General features: G+C 39.1%; 1 protein-coding gene across 1 annotated transcript; it reads left to right on the forward strand.

The window, feature by feature from the left end:
- Nucleotides 1-117: 117 nt before the first annotated feature.
- Nucleotides 118-19314, forward strand: LOC112043553 (protein hairy). Its single transcript, XM_024079024.2, has 4 exons — nucleotides 118-336; nucleotides 15547-15642; nucleotides 15902-16196; nucleotides 16499-19314. The coding sequence occupies exons 1-4, from the start codon at nucleotides 241-243 to the stop codon at nucleotides 16777-16779; spliced, it is 768 nt and encodes a 255-aa protein (XP_023934792.2). The 5' UTR covers nucleotides 118-240; the 3' UTR covers nucleotides 16780-19314.
- The last annotated feature ends 3134 nt before the right edge of the window (nucleotides 19315-22448 follow it).

Consider the following 22448-nt stretch of genomic DNA (forward strand, 5'->3'; position numbering starts at 1 on the left):
GACGTAAGATATCGGGGACCTCGTCTTCGCCCGCGAAGACGCCGCCTTAATGTGGTTTCACCTTTATACGGCGGCGCAGGCACGCGTCCGCCTCGCATCCGAGATGCAGTCGCGTGCTCCAGCCTCCGCCGGCTCCCGGCGCACGCCACATCTCCGGCCAGTCGTGCGCCGACCGCCGCGAGCGTCGCACGTGCCGCTATGCTGTGAATCTCCCGTACGCGCGTGTTCAGTGCTTGTACCATGGTGACGGGTGTCGGCAGCCCTCAGCAAGGGGTGTCCAACCCCGCGCCCAGTCCGGGCATGCAGGACCAGAAGAAGTCCAGCGATAATAGAAGGGTAAGTTAGCTCTCTAGCGTTCAAACCTTATGAATTATATTTCATTTTAATAAATTTTTTACACCTTTTATGTAGTACAAGGAATATAATTAAGACATGGTACCAATTACCATTAGCCACAAGTGCTTTTTTGAATACCCATGGGTTCGCGAATCAGATATAAGCTTATAACTAGGACACTAATCAATCTTAGAAATAGAATAATTTTGTGTATTAACTCTCTACTAATAGTACTTTCCTATGTAATATTTATCTCAATAATTATTAATTATTATTAATATTAAAGCACTGTTTCAATTCACACAATTACCATAATAAGTAAATTTCTAACAATTTGATACGAAATAATAAATTGGTTTACTTTTTACTCGTACGTAAATATAAAAGCTGAGGGTGCTTGTATTCAATTTAATGCATGCATACAAAAGACATCAACGCGTAATCAAATTAAGTAACTCTTAATGTGACAATAAAAAGGTTTTTATCAACTACATTTTTCAGTGTTTGCATAAATTTTTAAATTACAGAATTTACAAATACGAGTATACAAAACAATTAGTAACAACTTTATTGATATAATTAAAATTAGCTCCAGAATAATTTACGATAAATATTTTATATTTATTTATTTTTATATTTTTTTTTTTTTTTTTAAATTAGTTTATAGATAAAAAAATATGCCTAGGTGGATATAGACTAGGTGGTTAGTTATTAGTAGGTAGCACTCGAAGAAAGACATTCAGCCAAGCAATTTAACAACCCTGTAATATGCGACGTATAAATCAGATATCGGTTTGTACATTTTCTAAGCGCGTAGTCTCTATCTTACTGAATTTCTAAATAAATAAAGTCTTGTACATACTATAGTAAAACACTTAAATGAGAAAAAATCCTCTTTTTTGGACTAAGGTTAAATATTGGGTATTTTTAGTCAGTTAACGTTTATTTAATAAATATACACGGTGTTGATAAGTATTCATAGGTATAGTTTCTACCAAGTATGTTTTTACCAAGGTATAGTAAACATATGTACAAGGTTCATGGGACAAAAAACAATGCCCGCATGTATAAATTGTTTGCAAATCGATATAGGTAGGTATATACTTACCTAAACATGAAACAAAGTAGGTAAGTAGTGACGTCTCTACAGTAGGGACACATGACTACAATTCATGGGACCATGGACTACAATGGCTCTAATTTTACTATGAAATGTATACTAATAAAGAGAAGCTGAGTATACTCAAATTTTCATTCTATAGAGGCAATTTATGTCCGCCCAAAGGCCGTGCTTAGTTTAAGGCGGCCCAGTAAGTACAAGTAGGTGCATACTGTATGATAGGTTGAAATTGAAAGGCTTTAGAGTTAATAGTTAAAATAGTTTGACCTTCCACTTGCACATTCAACATTTTTCTAGTAAAAAGAGAGCAAAGTCATATTACTAGAAAAATGTTGAATGTGCAAGTGGAAGGTCATAAGAGGAGAGGAAGGCCAAAGAAGAGATGGTTGGATTGTGTGAAAGAGGACATGTGTGTAAAAGGAGTGGATGATGAGTTGACGAGTAATAGAAATGAATGGAAAAGATTGACATATTTTTCCGACCCCACTTAAGTGGGATAAGGGTAAGGAGATGATGTGTTTCCTCGAAGGTCGTCTCAGAGAGCTGTTTAATCAATGCTTGCGAACTGGACAGTTTCCTGAGTCTTGGAAGGAAGGCCTGCTTTGCCTTATTCGTAAGGAAGGTCGACCGTTGGACACTCCGGCGGCCTACCGACCGATAGTCTTACTCAACGAAGTCGGGAAGCTATTTGAAAAGATCATTGCAGATCGACTCGTTGAGCACCTTGAAACTGTCGGTCCGGGGCTTTCAGCTGCGCAGTTTGGCTTCAGAGCGGGTCGGTCGACCCTCGACGCCCTGGAGTCACTAAAGGCCCTTACGGACGATGCGGTGGCTAGAGGGGACGTCGTTCTCGCCGTCTCATTGGACGTCACTAACGCCTTCAATAGCCTCCCTTCTGAGACTTTGCTGGAGGCACTTCGGTATCATAGAGTGCCTCCATATCTCGGGAGACTACTGGATTCATACCTCCAAGATAGATGGATAGCCTGGATGGGGAGAGATGGACGAAGAACGCGGCGGCAAGTGCTGAATGGCGTGCCACAGGGGTCGGTCTTGGGTCCGATTCTTTGGAACATCGGCTTCGACTGGCTCCTGCGGACACCCCTACTTCCTAGGATGAGGGTGTTTTGCTATGCGGATGACACCCTTGTTACGGCTTGTGGAAGCAACTACGGGGAGGCGTCTCTGCTGGCTACGGTTGCAACTTCTTTGGTTGTGAGGAGAATCCAAATGCTGGGGCTGAGAGTCTCGGCATCCAAAACCGAGGCTCTCCTATTTCACGGTCCACGTAGGGGTCCTCCTCGAGGTGCCTATATCAGAGTTCAGGATGAAAGGGTGGAGTTGAAGGCCCACATGAAATATCTGGGCCTCATCCTGGACGGCAGATGGACGTTCCATAGGCACTTCGAGCTCCTGGGTCCTAGGCTCGTCGGGGCAGCCGCCGCTCTAGGGAGGCTTTTGCCAAATGTCGGAGGGCCTGCCTCGGCCTGTAGGCGCCTATATATGGGTATCGTCAGAAGTATGGCACTGTATGGTGCCCCCATATGGGTGCAAGCGCTGTCTGCGCAGAATTTGGCCCTTTTGCGTAGACCACAAAGAGTCATTACAGTGCGTGCTATCCGGGGGTATCGTACAGTGTCGTGGACGGTTTCCACTCTCCTGGCGGGCGACCCGCCGTGGGAACTACAGTCCGAGATTCTCGCCCAGGTGTACCGCTACCGGTCAAGTCTCAGGGCACGAGGTGAAAGACCGGGACCTGATGAAGTAAATCGTTTAAGAACCCTCGGAAGTGAGGCCCTGGTCCGCAGATGGAAAGAAGACCTCGAGTCCCCGGTGGCTGGCATCTGGACGGTGGAAGGTCTCCGACCCCACCTAGAGCGGTGGCTGAAACGGCGTCATGGTGCGTTATCCTACTGTCTCGTGCAGGTGCTTACAGGACATGGTTGTTTCGGTAAGTACTTGCACAAGATTGCGAGGAGGGAGGTTACGCCGGTCTGCCACGAGTGTGGCGCGCCAGAGGACACGGCGCGCCACACCCTGGCGGAGTGTGTGGCATGGGCGCCGCAAAGGCACTCACTGGTGTCCCTTCTTCGGGGAGACTTCTCGCTTTCGAGCTTTATCAACTACATGCTCGACAGCGATGAAGGATGGTCTCATGTTGCCTCCTTTTTTGAGACCGTTATCGGTTTAAAGGAGGCATCAGAGCATCAGAGAGAGCGGGCGCCTGACGCTGACCCACTCCGCAGACGAAGGACGGGTGGTAGAAGGCGCCGATATGCGCACCTTCTTCCACCCTTGTAGACACCAGTGAGTGCGACGACGAGTGCGTCGGGATGCGAAAGTGCCTGCTTCCGCGATCCTTTCGCATCCCAATAGGACGCGGGTGGCTCCGCTGGGTTTTAGTGGGTATTCTGGTTCAGTGAGTCCCACATACCCGGCCGTAGAATGCGACTTTTGCCATTCTACGATCGGGATGCGTAAAAGCATTTCCCAGCGATAAAAAAAAAAAAAAAAAAAAAGGTGCATACTGTATGATAGGTTGAAATTGAAAGGCTTTTTGCACTTTGATTATCACAGTAAAGAGTTATTTTAGTGCGGCATTACTATTTGCTTAAGTTCCGCACCACTGTTTAGCGTGACGACGCAAACTGCGTTAAGAAGGGCATCACGTTTGTTCGCGATATAGGCTCCAAGGCATTGTACTCGTAAGTACATAGTAGGTTCGTCTTTACACACAAAACAAAAGATGATTATTATGTACCTACCTACCTACCTCGTAAATAACGAACATCCACTACTTTGTTGTCAATTGCCTACGTTCTATTCAACATTCTAATATAATAGCGACAAGTTGGCATATTGCTGTAAAGTTGCATTAAAATAAATTTAGTAGTTTTGTATGAATTTTAACAACATTCTCATACTTTCTTGTTAAGAGCTGTCTAGGTGAATGTTTGTTTTATAAAAAGCTTATTATAGCTTGTGCGCTGTAGGAAGGTGCGGGTGACAGTTCATTTTATCCTTAAAAGTTTGCCGTGATTCACGATAATAGTATGTATTATGAACGTTATACGGCAACTGTCACCTGCACCAAGCTACAGCGCACGAACCATAGTTGTCACGCGTTTCTTCTATTAAGTACATATTTTATTACCTGGTTTAAAAATTCAAGACAAAACTTCCATTATCATGCAGCCTTTAATTCGGAAGCGCAAGGGAAGTACAATTCATAATCGGGATATTACACTCTCGGTAGGTAGCTGACAGGAATATGAGCTCTAGAAATGACTCATTGCAATGGGCATCCAGTGGGTTTTAATGGACTAATTGCTGTAAGATTGAAAGATCATTGACGCCTACGAAACCCACACTGGCCATCTTAGATACATAATTATAAAACAAAAGTTTATTAATATGAGCCGTTGTCAAAGAATTTTCATTCAGCTAATAGTTAAAAAAAAAAAAAAAAAGAAAAAAAAAATTGTATGTAGGGTTCTCCTAAAGGGATTTATCTAAACCGAATGTTTTTTGTGATCGGCAAAATAGAGCTTTATCTCTAAACTGCTTCGTGACGTATCCTACCTGCTGAGTGACGGTGCAGTTTAAAGACAGTAGCGCGATTGGCAGGGGAAGTTTCTTCAACTCATAGACGTGACATGACGTTACCATAAATAAATCGTTTGGCGGCGGATTCTTGCAGTTTTGGGTAGCTGCAATAGGGTATTTGCTAACTTCGCTGATTTCGGGGGATTAAGTCAACCTAGCTACGTGGGTCATAAGTTTTGTATCATTGAGTGTTACAAAAATATTCCGTTGTTTAATGTTCAATGGATTAAACTTCAAACGATTGTACTTAGTGGTTTTCATTTTCTAACAGCTACAGAGTTAGCGAATAGCCCAATTGAGCTCATTTGAAACATTGCTTGGGCTGCGGTTAAATGAATGCCATAACTTCCAAGACCTGATTTTTATTGTTTTGTCAGACATTGCATCTGAATGATGCTCAAATATTAACATTTGTAGTATATAACTATTAACCACGTTGCCAATAACTCTTTGAATTTGTTAGCCCATGGGTTTAAAAACAGGACCAACCCCTCCAATTAAACCGTAAACTAAATTTGTTTTAGAGAGGTTACGACAATAGTTCAAAAGTCCTGAATAGAAACCTAAACTTCTTAGATGAGAGTCCGATATACAGGCTCTTGCATATTTAGCATCTTCTATCTACAAACCAAACTCCTATCTATCACAGCGCGTACATACTTCTACAGCTATCTATGACAGCGTGTAGGTGCATGCTTCTAACTATTTATCACGCATATACATACTTCTAGCGACGGATGAGACGTTTATATGTGGAGTTCAAAATAGTCGCAAGCATGTCTGTACGGCAGACGGGCGCCGTGAGTCACTCGCGTGGGCGGGGCGTGGGCACTCGTGGGCTAATTGTCGTGGGAACGTGAGAGCGCGCCCACGCGGGCGCATACCTACCTACCTAGTCTTTGTGGCGACTTGTCTGTATGAACGTGAATAAACAACGGAATCAAAATAATAAAATGCAGGTAGATGTATAGTAGGTCGTGATACAAATGGACTTGCGCGAAAGAGTTGTGTAGCTCCATCAGATGAGGATTTATGGCTGGAATATGATATGTAAAATATTTTCTAAATAGTATTAGGAGAAACGCATTATTACATAGGCCAAGCGATTTAGCGGTCCGGTACGATATCGTGTAGAAACCGAAGGAAGCGTAGATTTTCATCCTACACCTAACATGTTAGCCCGGTTCCATCCTAGATTGCATCATCACTTACCATCAGGTGAGATTGTAGTCGAAAGCTAACTTGTAAAGAATAAAAAAAAAGAAAATAAACTTACAGAAACATTCAATAATTTGTACGGTATACACGAAAGTATGCCAATGGGCACCAAATATGACAATAGTTATAAATCAGACGCAACGGATAGAAATTTAATTAACACAGGCTTTGAAAGAAATAAATCACAAACGTTCGCAACGCCCAATAATAATAACGTAAAGGTCATAGCTCATTAGAGCCACCCGGGACCTGTCCCACACCGCCTTGTCGTTAGGCGTCCACTTGTAATCGACATGTAGACCACGGGTGGACGCCGAGTTGTCAGCTGGTCAATGAACCTCGCGTGGTCAACAAATTTCCGGGTAGTCTACCAGCGTTTAGCCCAAGGTGTCCACGTGTGTTCAGTGATGCTAACAGCGGGCTATCATCGAGTGGTCCACTCGCAGTCAGCGCGTGGACACCTTGCGAACGAGGGGATCGGTGTGAATGTCTATACATACATACGAAGAGTTCCAAACCATTCGAGGCGAGGCGGTGCGGGTCGGGTCCCGGCTTTAATGAGCTACGACCTTGATAACCGGTGGCGACGTCGCAGCTCGTAAAAGCCGCGGAGGAGGAAGCTATTAGGAGTCGGCGAGCGATCCATCATCGGGCGATAAATATCGTGCGGCGAGATTACAGGCCGGTATGCGCCTACGCCGGCATCTATACTTGCCGCCCGCCTACGAGTCGAACAACACGGATTGAATAAATACTTGTTGGTGAACCAAAGAGGATGAATATTGAAAACACATTTGGCGCAATCGCTCGACACGCGGAGCCAATAAACAACGAAGAAGACTACGAATCACGAAATCACTATGAGGTATCTACGATTCGATTATAAATGTGCTGTACTGAAAGCGAAAAACTATGTTATGTATTGTACTATGTAGTCTACTACAGTGTTTTTCAGATAGCACAGTGAAAATCGCCTAAATGACGTTCATAGTACGTACTATTATCGTGAATCGCGGCAAACTTTCTTTCAAACTTTAGTAATCGGTTTATAGTCAATGCGGCGGTGCAGTGCAGTGCATATAAGATTGTTCAACCTAGAATAAAATCGCGATCCGTTGCCAAACTAAAATAGGTACTTCTAGAAATAAAGTTATACTCGTCAGTATAAGTCTCGAATAGGTCTCTATATCTTGGTCTAAACAAATTCGAAACTCCCATACCGTATAAAATATCTTTACAGAATAGTGCTCCAGGTTCAATCTATACTAATATTATAAAGCTGAAGAGTTTGTTTGTTTGTTTGTTTGATTGAACGCGCTAATCTCAGGAACTACTGCTCCGATTTGAAAAATTCTTTCAGTGTTAGATAGCCCATTTATCGAGGAAGGCTATAGGCTATATATTATCCTCATATTCCTACGGTAACGGGAATCAAAACCGCGCGGCGTCAGTTAGTCCATTAATAAGATACTTCTAGAATGAACTGAGCTCTCAGTAGGTGGGTGCGCTGCGAGCCGCTCGCGACGCGTGCCGGAAGCGGGCGCGGCGCGGCGTCCGCTCCCACGCCTTGGCACGTGCCGGCGCGCCTTGTGCCAGCGCCGCCGCCGCCGCCGCCGCCAGTCGTGCCGACTGCCAACTAACGCTATTGCGTTCCACACACGATATTTCTGGCCGTAAGGCCGTCTGTACATTCAAATTATTTTTGGGACTTCTGTCTAGCTATTCAACGTAATCTATCACCACTTCCTGCTGTCTGGGATTGTGGTTTCGGTTTTCGCGCGTACTAGCTTAGATAAATTACCTCGACTCAAAATGTTGCAACTCAACACAACACTTGAGTTCATAGCTACCATCATGTAAAATCATTAAAATGAAGGTCGGAACGGAAATTGTTTAAATTTAGTTCTTTTGAAATACCATTTACCTACATCTAATCCTTATTAAAAGAACTTGAACTGTAAGGTTCGCGTCTTTTCTCAGAAACACGGTCAGGGATCAATACCATTCCAAAGTCTGTCTTTCCTGTTTGAAATGGGTAATTTAGATAACTTTGAACTACTACTACTACTTACTAAATAGTGCGTACATGGTCTCGGCTGTGTGACAAAATTTTGCAATTGTCACCTGGGAAACAGTATGGGCTGAGCTTTCAAGATTACTGACAAGTTTGAAACTTAAAATGATGATAGATGGGAAAACTCGTGTATGCTTTAAAATTCGGGGACGGTAATACGTCAGTTTTGCGCTGGCAGAAACGTAATAGATGGGTAAAGTATAGTAGGCATGCAATCGACCTTATGTTTCTTTGTATTTATACTTTGTTTAACTGCGTATTTCGTGTAACCTTCCCAATGCTGGCGCGGGATTGCATTTTCTCTTCTCTCAAAAAGCGTCAAAGCTATAGCGCATTTTCCACAATTAATAATGAAATAGACACTTTAACGCGACGTTACATGACATACTCATGAGTCATCACCAAGAATCACAGATGATTCGGAAGTAGTCGTTTTCCGACAATAATATAAATTAATTCATAGAAAACAATAAGTTCAAAAATTTCAAGTTCGGATCGTATATGATCGGATAGCAGATAACAAACGACCTTATCAGATGTGATAATAAATAATGACCGGACTTAATGACACACATTGCGTGTGTTCAATCACATTGCGACCAACACACGATCATTTTTCGAATATCAAGTTGTTAGCGCTGCAGGCACGTAGGCTTATTGGTTGGTGGGTGGTTAGTATAACGTGCTCTTTATAGACACAGCGGTTTGACACTATCAAATGCTGCCGTGATTACTTAGCAGAAAAGCTTAGTGTTTACTTCATAGACCAATCCAAGAGACGAATCGATGACATCGTCACGTCACATTAGCTAACTACTGGCCCAATGGGGCAGCTATTAATAAGCAATGATAGGTACGTAAGTATACCCGGAGCCAGACACGTGCGTGGTGACGCGTTGACGGCGCCTCGCTCCAATTGCGGGCTGTGACCGAGCGTTACGTAAACCTCACGTTGCTGTCTGGAATCGATGTCTGATAACTATTAATAACCGGCCAAGTGCGAGTCGGACCCGCCTTGAAGGGCGCCGTACCATCTATACTAATATTATAAACACAGAACATAGAAAGCGCTAAAACTAACGGCTAATTAATATAAAGAGGAAAGTTTTTTATTTTTGTATGAAACTAATAAACTCTAAAACTACTAGACCGATTTGATAAAATTATACAATAGAAAGTTAAATTTTAGGGAATAATATATAGAATAGGAATACTTAGGAACAGAAACTTTTAGGTTGAAATTATAAACAAAAACGCAAAAATAAAAAACAGTTAAATAAGTAAGTATTTATTTTACTGTTTTTTTTTGTATTAGTTGTTATAGCAGCAACATAATCTGTGAAACTTTCAACTGTGTACCTATCATGGTTCGCTCAGCCTCAGGTGACAGACAGACAGACAGACAGCGGAGTTTTAGTAATAGTCTAGTAATCTCGTTATGCCCTTTGGGTACCTTAAAAAGACCCATTTCTTTCATAAACGTATATCTACATGACTAGATTCCTCGTTAAACCAGTGATGAGTCTATACGGTTTTGTTGTACACACAACCAATTCTGTGGTTTTGTGTCGATGAGAAGAAGAAGACGAAATTCTTAATTGCACACAAAATATAAAACAAATTAAAAATTAAAAAAATAACAATAATCTTAACTAAAAAATAGCATGTAAGCGGCTTTATTGCTATAAGAAATCTCTAACAGGCAACCCTTGGTGACAGGATTTGCGGAGAAAGTTGAAAGGTGCAATGTAAATAAATATACATATATCCTGATGAGGTCCTAGTGTGTTCGAATGATAATCTCGACAGTGATTATCGGGATACACTACTTGCCTCGGAAACTACGATGTACGACTTTAACATGTAATACTCGTTACACAGTCAAAACTTATCACCATAAGCCAAGACTTAGATAAGGCTAATCTTCAAATTCCTTTACATAATGAGAGAAATCTGCTGTAGGTACCTATTAATAATTTGGTTTTGACTAGGAATAAGGAATTCTCGGCTACCTTATTTCTATACGAATGATCGATGTGGATGAAGAACCAAAATAAATTAGGTAGCCTAGAATAGGACATGGTTATTAGATTTTTCGCGGCGACTGTTGGCTAAAAATGATGTAACTTGAATAGACACAAAATTAAAAATATAAATTCACTCTATGGTCGGTTGTCTGTGACGCTCTTTATCTTCCAAACCTTATTGCCTAGTTCGGACTACTTTAGTATTTTAGTCGAGTACAAACGATTTTTGGGCGGTAAATCAAAAAATCGTTCGTACTCGACTAAAATACTAAAGTAGTCTGTACGGCCTATAAGTGCGCGTAGATGTTCATACTTTAATATATATTGTAATAAATAACGTATTTGCTACGATGAATATCATTTCTATTCCATACCTACACTCCACTTCCATACCTACTAACACTGCGGGCTACAGCTATACTAATAGCATTAACAACTGAGTCTTAGGGCCATAAATCATTTCTCTATATCTATCTCGCTTGCACTTATGGGTCTTATGGAGCCGTCTAGTGAAGGGTGTAACAATGAAAGACATATTATCGATAAGTAAAGTTTATTATCGTATCTTGTTCACAAAATTAAAAAAATTAACAATATTTGATTTAATATAATACATATTTCATATTATATAATTATTAACTAAATAAAATTAATCTTCATCTGAGTCTTCATCATCAGAATCTTCGTCTTCTGCCAAATTTATTATATATTAGTATCCATAGTGCGCAACGAGTAACACATGAATGTATTTATTTAATTGCAGTAAACACATTTATAGCAAAAAAAAATACGCAATGCAATTACATTAGAAACCGACCAATCAGAATCGTCCAAATCATTATTGACTCATCATTAGCACGTGCGCAGGTAGCCGTTTATCGATAATTAGGGTGCGCAGGTAGGCGCGCTGCACATTCCTATCTTTTTTGACTTTTATGACCGGACGACTCAGATGATAATGCGCATACTATAGTAATCAAGGTAATGTTAATCAGGCAAGCTCGTATACTAATACAAGTAACTTGTCATCGAAAAAAAAGTAACAATAAAACCTGTCCATCACAAGTACGTAAGACCTTCATTTGCGCTCTACATAGGTAATACAACTTAAAACACGGCACCGCGTTCCGCTAATCCTCATTGTATTCAAAACCGCATTGTTCTGTCAGCCGCGCACAAGTGACAACTGCGAGATAACACCGTGTGAGATGCTCCTCGAGCCTATTCTCCAAATGTGATAGCAACACCATATTTGCTCATGCTTAAAATGTAAAGATAGCTTATAGTGAATTTGAATAGAAGTCAGTAGGTGCGCAGCCTTTGTTTAATTCAGAGGATTAAGTTGATCGTACATTATAAAACAAACAAAATGACGAAAAATTTGCTGGTGGTCGGAATTATTTTAATCATCATTATCAGTATTTTTACGGTTTACTATAGGACCAGGCCTTCCTCCTTGTATGAGAGAAGATAATATGGAGCTTCGATCCACCTCACTGCTCCAAAGCAGGTTTGCTGACTTAGAACGATAATGCAAAACTTTTTTACGATCACTATCATTATGATAATGATAATGACCGGAAGGAACGATTTAACGGGTTCTTTGAGGCAAGAGCCTCAAAGAACCCGTTAAATAAAAAATTTTGTAATAAAACCAATTGGTCCACTCCGGGCTGAGAATTATTACTGAAAATTTCTTTTTGTAAAATACTGAAACGAAAAGCTTAGTATTTCACAGCCTGATCTAGGACTCGAGCCCAGAATCTCGTGATCCGTAGCCATTTAGACGAGAATAAGGAGACAGATCAATCAATGTTCAAAATTAAATAGAAATTCATTCAGTATTTTTAATGTTCAAAATCAAAAATGCACAAATCGAGTGCATTTGACGCATCGAACAATTGAGTCTAGTGTATAAGACGAGAATCTAAGCGTAATTTCACTTTTTAGAATATGTATACTTGTTAATAATTACATATTAATTATCTTATGACACATCGATGTGCGTCACAAATTAATACGTCTGAATAAATTGTTATGGAATAGTAATTATGGAATGTCGTTATATTATTAAGTATGCTGAACAATTTTTACTTTAATTTAAGTTTGACTTGATTAAACATTAAAACAAACGCCGAATAATGACTTACTTAAAGTTCTACTTTTATATTTGATACGTTGAAGCTAACGTTTATTAGAAATAACATTAACCACGGTTTTTACGAGTCCAATATTCTTCAGGAAGAAACAAAATATTTAATAAATCGACCCAGGACTTGAACCCAGGACCTAAGAGTCCGAAGCCGCATAACCTAACCAACAAGGTAAATTATTGGCGCGCGTTTGGTATTTAAGACAAGAATATGGAGCTATAGAAATAAAGTACATATTACGACTTCACTTGATGGCATATAAAAACGCACGTTCAATTTTAATTGCTTATTGAAGCATCACGCGATAACAAACCTGATATAAACAATCATGGTTGTACTCGCACAGGTACAAGTACAATCATGATTGTACTCGGACAGGTACGAGTATGAGGTCGGCTGCCAATGTTATCTTAAATCCCGCGACGTTTTATGAAGCTCCACTTGTTGCATTGAATGCATTCATGTGCAGAGCGCTGCAGAAATCAATGGGATTATCTTTATCATTAATCAGTTACAACTTTTAAGAATATTACAAAAAAGACGTTCATTGCGCACAAATGTATGTTATAAAAACTGGACAGTCGAGTCGGATTGACCACCGAGGGTTCCGTACAAATAAACCTTCGCTAAAATCATAAAAATAATTAAATATCTGTTTATGCTTGTGTCAATAAAATTTTGTTTCTCTATGTTTATTTTTAATTATTCCTATACTTGCGGTATAGGCGATATTACTTGCTAAACATAGTTCTAGGTTAACGGGACATAATTAATTTAGTTACCCGTAAGACCGTGGCATTATTATTTTTATGTTATGATAAAATTTTAAGAAATTAAATATAATGTGTCTCAAACGGTGAAGGTAAACATCGTGAGGAAACCTGCATACCAGAGAATTTTCTTAATTCTCTGGTATGCAGGTTTTCCAATCCGCATTGGGCCTGCGTGGTGGACTAAGCCTTAACCCCTCTCATTCTGGGAGGAGACTCGAGCTCAGCAGTGAGCCGAATATGGGTTGATAACCGATCAAATTTTGATTGAATGATCTCGATACCTTACAAAGGTTCTTAACAAAGAGTCATACATACAGACAAATGGACAACAAATTGATCCGTTTTCCCTTTTGATCGTACATACGAGTACGACATAGAGCCACCTTTATGTCACTTAAACATGACACGAATGTGTGCAAAAGTTTGTTTTTTGTGAAAACAGAGACAATTTTTTTGTATTACCCCTTGTAAATAGTAATATAAATAATAAAAACTGATCACGAAAATAAAAACGCTGACAAGTTTACTTGACATAAACAAAGAGAAAGTCGAAGAGACAGCCGTAAAAAGTCTAATTGTTGGAGGTATTACAAAAATTTGCACTGCCTTGCACAAAAAAACAAACGTTTGCATACATTCATGTCACGTCTAATTGACATAAAGTTGGCACTATGTTCTATTAGTGCGTACGTCTCGTAATAAGACAAGCATGCATAGTAAATCTCGTGAAGAGTGTGACGCGGTGTCACGTCGCGCATTAATGGCGACCTTCACCTTGAGCACATGTATTATTATTGTAGAATAGTTCTAATAATCGCTTTAATATTTAGGTTATTAAGTTTTTAGCCCAAAAACTAATTTTGCACGCGTTTATGTCTATGCGTAGGCATGTTGTACGTAGACAATAAGACAGAGAAAGTAATAGATGCCTTTAAAACACCAGTCGTATTTTCTCAAAAAAGATAATAAATATCCATGGACTCTGTAAATAAACCCGCGGCGATAAAATATTCCGTGCTTTGGTGCGTGCCATTTTTGCAGATTTATTAGGTCTGACAAGTTTTCAGGTTCAGGGTAGTGTGTTATAATGTGATACACGTCAAAATGTTAAATTCGAATATTTTTTGACGGATATCGGCACGCTAATCATTGGTCCATTTCATACTCCATCAACGTTGTCATAGGTACGTGACGCAATAAGACAAGCGTGCATTGTCTTAGTAAGTCACGTGCAGCGGTGACGTGGTGTCACGTCGCGCGCCAATCGCGGCCTTCACCTTGAGCGCATGCTTATTATCGTAGAATAGATTAATTGACGCTATAAAGTCACAAGTTTTGCTTGGAGGCTTTAATATTTAACTTAGTAAGTTTTTGTATCCAAAACAAACTTGCACACGTCTATGCCATGTAAAATTGACAAAGTAGGCACTATGTCGAATGTACATAAATGACATAAGGTAAACTAATGCTTACTGTCGTATATACGTCTCGTTATAAGACAAACGTTTATTGTCATAATGAGTCACGCGCGGCGCGTGACGCGGTGTCACGTCGCGCGCGAACCGCGGCCTTCACCTTGAGCGCATGCTTATTATCGTAGAATAGATTAATGGATGCTTTAGTCATAGTCACGCGTTGTGCTGACAACCGTCGAGATCCGTTGTGGATGGACGGCGGCTTTATTTGAATTTAGGAGGCGTTAAATTGCGTTGATAAACAGATATGCTTTTTTTTGTTGTAATGTAACAAAAAACTCCTAGTTTTTATACGACCTCTTTGGCGTAATTTGTTGTAATTTCAACCACAGTTGTCAAATTCAGAGGTCCTGGGCTCGATCAGATTATTATTTTATATTTTCTAAACTGGCATAAGTGTGGCCCGATTGTAGGCTCCGACCGTGTTATCATCCAACCGGCTAAAATGTACCGCTCACCGATTTGACGTTCCAGTATTATGCTGCGTAGAAACCTTCAGAAGTGTGGGTACATATGAGGCGTATAAAACTAAACTTAATACTTAAAATACATTGAAATATTTTTCATGAAGTTCGATTAGTGAACATCCAATTAATGAAGTTACAATATATTGAAATAGTATGCAAATATACCAATTTGTACAAAGCAAATATTGAGGAACTTCCTTGCGAAGTTTTCAACAGAATATATTAAGTTTAAAAGTTTTCTGTGTAAGAAATGACAGCTAAATTTACATTGCTGAAATTCTCCTCTCTTTGTTACAGAGCAACAAACCCATAATGGAAAAACGGCGCCGAGCACGTATTAACAACTGTTTGAATGAACTGAAGGCTCTTATCTTGGACGCTATGAAGAAAGACGTAAGTATTTACTACAGTCATAGTTGCGGTTGTACTATCTCTATGATATATTTATATATTTTGTGTCTTACCAGAATTAAATTGTATAATAGGAGTCCTTTTTCAACATTTTTTTTTATTTAAAAACGCACAATTAACAACATAATCGCAGTTACAATTTGTCAAACTTCTCTGTTTTGGGAAACTGTTCTCATTTCTAAAAATATATTGATTTTTTTACATTCTGTCTAGTCTTTAAAAAATATTTCCTTGTTTATAGCCAGCACGCCACTCGAAATTAGAAAAAGCTGATATATTGGAAATGACTGTAAAACATTTGGAAGGATTACGCTCTGAAGGATCCGGTTCTCCAGATAGGTTCAAAGCTGGATACCGACATTGTCTGACAGAGGTTACCAAGTTTCCTGGACTAGAGGCTGGGTTGAAGAGGCGCCTAGTGCGACACTTGGAAGGATGTGTCAGTACTCCTGGTGCACGACCTTTCGCTGCACCTACTCCACCCTCTGATACTGAAGATGCTGTCTCTCCACAACGCTCTACCATATTTATCTCAGGTATGTTATGACACGACATTTTTTAAAATTAACACATTTGGGTGAATGGAAATTTGATAGATATCACGTAATTAAGAAATCATTAGAAGTACCAATTAATTCAAAACACAATAATTCGAATAGCGAATGAGTTTGTTACTCAATAAGAGTAACATAAAATGTACGTTATTTACTCAAAAAAATCTAAATTTCACAAGTTATGCAGACACCAAAAATTTATTTGATAACTAAAACTTTGCACTAACATAACATCTAACATTAGGCACCGTTTACAAAAAAATTAATTTTTATATTTTTTATAGCTGGGCCCGGATCTGGAGTACGCCTCGTTCCAACGAGATTATCAAATGGAGACATCGCACTTCTACTACCGGCTGGTGTCAGTGCCAGCACATTAGGAACCGTACCGACGTTGGTGCCTCTATCGCCGAGGGAGGTCTCCTCTACGTCGTCAGAGCCCAGGTGTTTCTCTCCAGCCAGTTCAGGGTGGGAAACCCCCCCTCCACCTACAGAGGAACCGGCCCCCTTAGCACTCGTTACAAGGAGACAACCCCCCGAAGAAAAACCTTGGCGACCTTGGTGACAATAATTCATTCCCTTTAATTTTTAATCTGTGATCTGTGATATTTATTTGTAGTTGTATAATATAATATTCGAGTGATAGATTATAAAAGTTCCTATATATATCCTGTAGAATATAAAAATTACTTGCTTGGTCAGTATATGTTGTGTGATAATAATAAATAACACGTAATAAGTGTTTGTGAGTGAATTATATAGTTTTAATGAATTAACTTGTCTAGTGTTAGTCTTCCTTTGGATTAAGTTAGGTTTGGTAAGATTGTAAATTTTTTGATGACATCTAAGGCAGTATTTCATGAAAAGGGACGATTGTCCATATATTAACAGAAATAAATATATTTTATATTATTCATTATAATCGCACTCATATAGGTACATAGTACATTATAATCATAATCAAAAATAATATAACTCGTTTCCTAACATCGCTGAGTACTGTTTACATTCATAAAATCATATAAAATCAGCCATATTATAATTTAGGTTTTGTAATGTGTAAACTTTTGTAACCGAACATGCTTGCCAAATTAAAAAAAAATGTTTAATAAAAAATCATTGTTATTTCAAGACATTGCTATTGATAATCATCTTCTAAAATAGATCTAGCATGATAACGTAGGTAATCTTATAAGTTTAATTTATATACTTAGGTATAAAATTATAGAATTCTGCGTGCCTTATACAGCAAAATCGTATATAGTCTTCCAGTTATTATATAAGTTGACTTATGTTTTGAGTAATATAAGTTTTATTGCCGGTTTCATCCTTTTCAGATAAGTGACTGATAGCTTCTTTACAAGTTTTGTCTGAGACATTTTAAAAAGTGACAAAACGGTTGTAATACGCGGCACTTATCTGAAGTTAGTGAAACCGACCCTTAATATCATTAATTTTCATGTATAAACCTAATAAAAGTATGTTACCATAACTAAGTAAATAATATGAATGTCTTCCTTTGCCAGTTACCGATATATGGACAGTAAAAACATGGTACTAGTACTTCCCTATTTAATATACATATTTAGTAGTAGGTTGCGCATTCATATTTTGCTAATTTCTCTCACGAACTTCATTGTAAGTTTTTAATTTTAAAATCTTGAAATTTAAAGTTTTTTAAATTAAACAAAATAAGACTTTGTAATATGCTATGTTTAAATAATTACCTACACACATATAACACGTGTCTCTGATTGTAAGACTTTCAATTAAATTTAAAATTAGGGCTATAATTTGTATTACAAGGTTGTGACTTAAAAAAACAAATATTTAAGTACGATTTTGTATCATGAAAACATACTCGTAAGCATCGTGTTTACGTGTACGTATATAATTTAATATTTTAATGTATACAATTTGCGCCCAGCTCTTTGACTATACTTACAACAACTTGGCCACGCTACAATGATAATAAATAATTTTTAAATATAACAATTGTCATTTTATTATTTATTCGCAAGATACTGAAGTACCTATTTAGGGTTCCGTAGTCCACAAGGTACCTTCTGTAGGTATGTCCGCGGTTAAGTGCAGAGACTATTAATACGAGAAATCTGTAATTTAGGATGAGTATGAAAATTAATAATGTCAACAAAGTCGTAAAATGAAATCTTGTAAAATATTTCTTTAGGGTACTTTCTTTGTATGTATTCCTTTGTGTAAAGTGTGTAAAATATCCCCCTTCATGTAAAGTGGGGATGATTTTTCACTCATTTATCTCATAGTGTGGGGTATCGTTCGATAGATAAACGGTTTTACAACTTAAAGAACGTAATTGGAAATCAAATATTGCATACTAATTGTTTATTAAAAAGACAAAGTTGTTATAAATATAATTCAGAGTCTGCTAAATCTAGAGAGTTGAAATTTGGCATGCGTATATTGACGACCTCCGTGGCGCAGTGGTATGCGCGGTGGATTTACAAAACGGGGTCCTGGGTTCGATCCCCGGCTGGGCAGATTGAGATTTTCTTAATTAGTCCAGGTCTGGCTGGTGGGAGGCTTCGTGTAGAAACCAAAAGGGGTGTGGATTTTCATCCTCCTCCTAACAAGTTAGCCCGCTTCCATCTTAAACTGCATCATCACTTACCATCAGGTGAGATTGTAGTCAAGGGCTAACTTGTAAAGAATAAAAAAAAAATGTATATACATTAACCACTCCCAGTAAATGTTAAAAAATAAATTTAATAGGGTTCCTTTTCCATATGAAAAGTGAGGATGATTTTTTTATTATCTATCCCGTAGTGTGTGATAGTGAAAGTGTGTATCACTATCGGCATTTTTGGTTTAAAGGGCTCAATTAATTTAACCCTACACTGCGCGGGGCCTGACTTCGCCGGTTTTTATGTAAAATTTTGAAGAAAATTTCGAGTTGCTTTACAATTTTACATGCTGTAATGTAAAATGTATACTAACATTTTATGTAAATCTAAATGGATATGTTTAAGTAATTAGATGGTATGATACAGTGATATTATTTTAAGATAATTTAAGTTGATTGTACCTAAAAGACAAAATAAATATTACGTGATTTTATATATTTTCTTGTTTTATTTTATGTTCTACAATTAAATACATAAAACGAGGAGTTTGGAGTTATACAGTTATGGAGAACGATATTCTGTACCAGTGGCGTGCATAAGGTTATTGACCAGGGTATGCACTATTAAGAAAAATTAGGCATATTCGGAAAATCTGCATTTAATACGCAGTAAGAAAATTTTTTTGGGGTATGCATAACTGAAGTGCACGTCACTGTTCTGTGCCTACTTTGAAATAGAATCCAGTAAATAACATCTAGAACATGGGATTTGAAGCTTAGACCACCACACTTGACGTGACGGCCTTCGTGGTGATGGTATGCGTAGTGGATTTATAAGACGAAGGTCCTGGGTTCGATCCCCAGCTGGGCCGATTGAGGTTGGTCCAGATATGGCTGGTGGGAGGTTTCAGCCGTGGCCCTACTGGCAAAGACGTACCGTCAAGCGATTTAGCGTTCCGGTACGATGTCATGCAGAAACCGAAAGGGGTATGGAGAGTGGAGAGGAGAGTTAGCCCGCTTCCATTTTAGAATGAATGATTACTTACCAACAGATGAGATTGTAGTAAAGATTTTTTTTTCCAAAAAAAAACACTGCTCCAACGTTGGCTGGCTTATGGCATTAAATTATCTCTGGAACGATCACTAACATACATTAACGATAATGATCGAGCTTAACGTTGTACGAGGTAATCTATGAGGTACGGGGTGGTACGGGACCTTATAATGTTCATCATCATCATCAGCCTGTATCCATCCGTTGCTGGACATAAGCCTTTCCGAGTGCGCGCCACCACACGCGATCCTCCGCCTTCCTCATCCAGCCATTTTCCACTACCTATTAATGTCGTCGGACTATCTAGCTGGAGGGCGTCTTACACTGCGCTTGCTGGTACGTGGTCTATCTTCTTCTTCTTCTTGATATCGCGGCTCTGCAGGTCTTCTTGAGGTCCTGTATCACGTTGACCGTTACCGATCTATTGTGATCGCCTACCTATCGATCGTGGTCTATACTCCAGAACACGTCTGCCTCAGCGGTCATCTGTTCTGCGACAAATATGACCCGCCCTGCCAGTTCAGTTTGCTAATTCTTTGGGATACGTCGATTAATTTCATTGTATTATGTTTAAACTAACAGTTACATATAGCAAAATCAAGTAACCATCCCCTGGACTTCTCCGCTCGCCCAGACTCCTCGGTGAGGCTGCTGCGGTCAAAGAAGCCTGCAACAATTACAGCCTACACTATCAGAAAAACAAACATGTTTTTGTGTAGTCTTATTTGTACACTACTGTGATGTTTGTTCTATAGTAAATTGTTTTACAAGGTGCTAAAATTACCCATTACGAGGTAATTTTAGGCAAGCTTTGGGACGAGGTGCTAAGTAGGTAGGGTTGAGTAATGGGTTATAAGTTAAAACGCTACGTGTTATTGTCTACTTTTCACACGATACTTTTCGTTAAATAATCAAATACAATATCTAAATATACAGTTCAATGAAACAATGAATCCTATATTCTAGATTCAATTCAAACGTTTTTATTTAATTTACGCCGCAACGTCATTCTCCCGAAAATATACCCGTATTTTATTTCCAAAATAAAGCATTATTTCTTTTTAATGAAGTAGTTATATTATAGTTATACATAAGTCGATGCTTTATACATCCATACTAATTATTAGTATTATAAATGTTTTTCCGTCTTTCATGGCAAAACGGAGCGAGGAATTGACGTGTTTTTTAAGTGACAATCCCTTAAAATAAATAAATTAATTAAACATATAAAAAAACCCGACAGCTTAAAGTATAAAAAAACTGAAAAGAAATAAAACAAGCTCAGTGATTTGAAAGATATGAGGTAATAAAGAATATTACATACATACATACTTACATACATATATACATACATACATACATACATACATACATACAAGATACGCGCGAAAATCATAACCCTTCTTGCAGTCGGGTAAAAAGGGGTAAAATTTTACATGGGACATTTCGCAGTTATCAAGGCAAGAAGCTAAAAATCGGTACACAAAGTTAGGTAGGTAGGGTAGGGCTAGGGTAGGAGTAGGATGGGAATAAGGAAGGGTAGGGATGAAGCGCTCATTAGCAAAGCGAAGCTTGACCGGGTCCGCTAGTATAGATATACAAAAAATAATAACTTGTATGCATGTATAAATAGTCATAGTTCGAAGTGATGACGTTGGGGTCCCAAAATGCAGGAATGGCGACCCCGCACCGGAAAGCGCAGTGTTGGTCGACCCCAACTAGATGGACTGAAGACATCAAGCGGGTTGCAGGGAGCCGCTGGATGCTGGCGACTCGAGACCGTTTTGTTGATAAATTCAAGCGGCCTATGTCCAGCAGTGGACGTCCATCGGCTGATAAATAATACTGTGAAGCTATTTCATATTTTTTTCTACATCTTGATTTCATCTAGCAATACTGTCGAATGTTAAGCAAGAGAAATGAAAACACATTACAATATGTAGAACAAACATCGGTGGTGGTCGAAAAACATTGTCAGCCGTTTAATAATGTCCGTATGTTTGCACTGTCGAGGCATTAATAGCGGTTATTGAGTTATTGCACTGCAATTTGTTTGAACTGCCGCGCGTTGCGATATTTATTATTTTTTAAGCCCACACGCCACCCTGGTTGCTGGTTGTGAGTTAAATGACATTACTTTTGTTTGAAAAAGAAAATTTGTACTAATTGTACTTTGTGTAGGGTCCTCGGCATCATACGCTAAAGTTAGGGTAAAAGGAGGTCCAGATATGCGCACCTACTCCCGCCTTAATTTAGAGCGGACAAACATCGGAGTATAAGACTAGAATATGCAAAGTATCCTGTGATATCATCAAAGCCTCAAAGCCAAGGCCTCGTGATCTGAAGCCACATAAGATCACCACTGGACCAAAAGGGTATTACCTTGAACGCTTAATCGCTTGACGGTATCTTTGCCCATAGGGTAGTAACTAGCTACGGATAAAGCCTCCCACTAGCTTACCTGGACCAATTAAGAAAATCTCAATCGGCCCAGCCGGGGATTGAACCCAGGACCTCTGTCTTGTAAACCCACCGCGCATACCACTGCGCCACGGAGGCCGTTAAGATATGTACTTAA

Source organism: Bicyclus anynana, chromosome 14, assembly GCF_947172395.1.
Source record: "Bicyclus anynana chromosome 14, ilBicAnyn1.1, whole genome shotgun sequence".
NCBI lineage: Eukaryota > Metazoa > Arthropoda > Insecta > Lepidoptera > Nymphalidae > Bicyclus > Bicyclus anynana.

Excerpts from the sequence above, each read along its gene's own strand:
- LOC112043553 (XM_024079024.2), top strand. The coding sequence starts at position 241 with ATGGTGACGGGTGTCGGCAGCCCTCAGCAAGGGGTGTCCAACCCCGCG. Across the intron at positions 337-15,546 it reads AGTCCAGCGATAATAGAAGG|AGCAACAAACCCATAATGGA; the intron begins GTAAGTTAGCTC and ends TCTTTGTTACAG. Across the intron at positions 16,197-16,498 it reads CTCTACCATATTTATCTCAG|CTGGGCCCGGATCTGGAGTA; the intron begins GTATGTTATGAC and ends TATTTTTTATAG.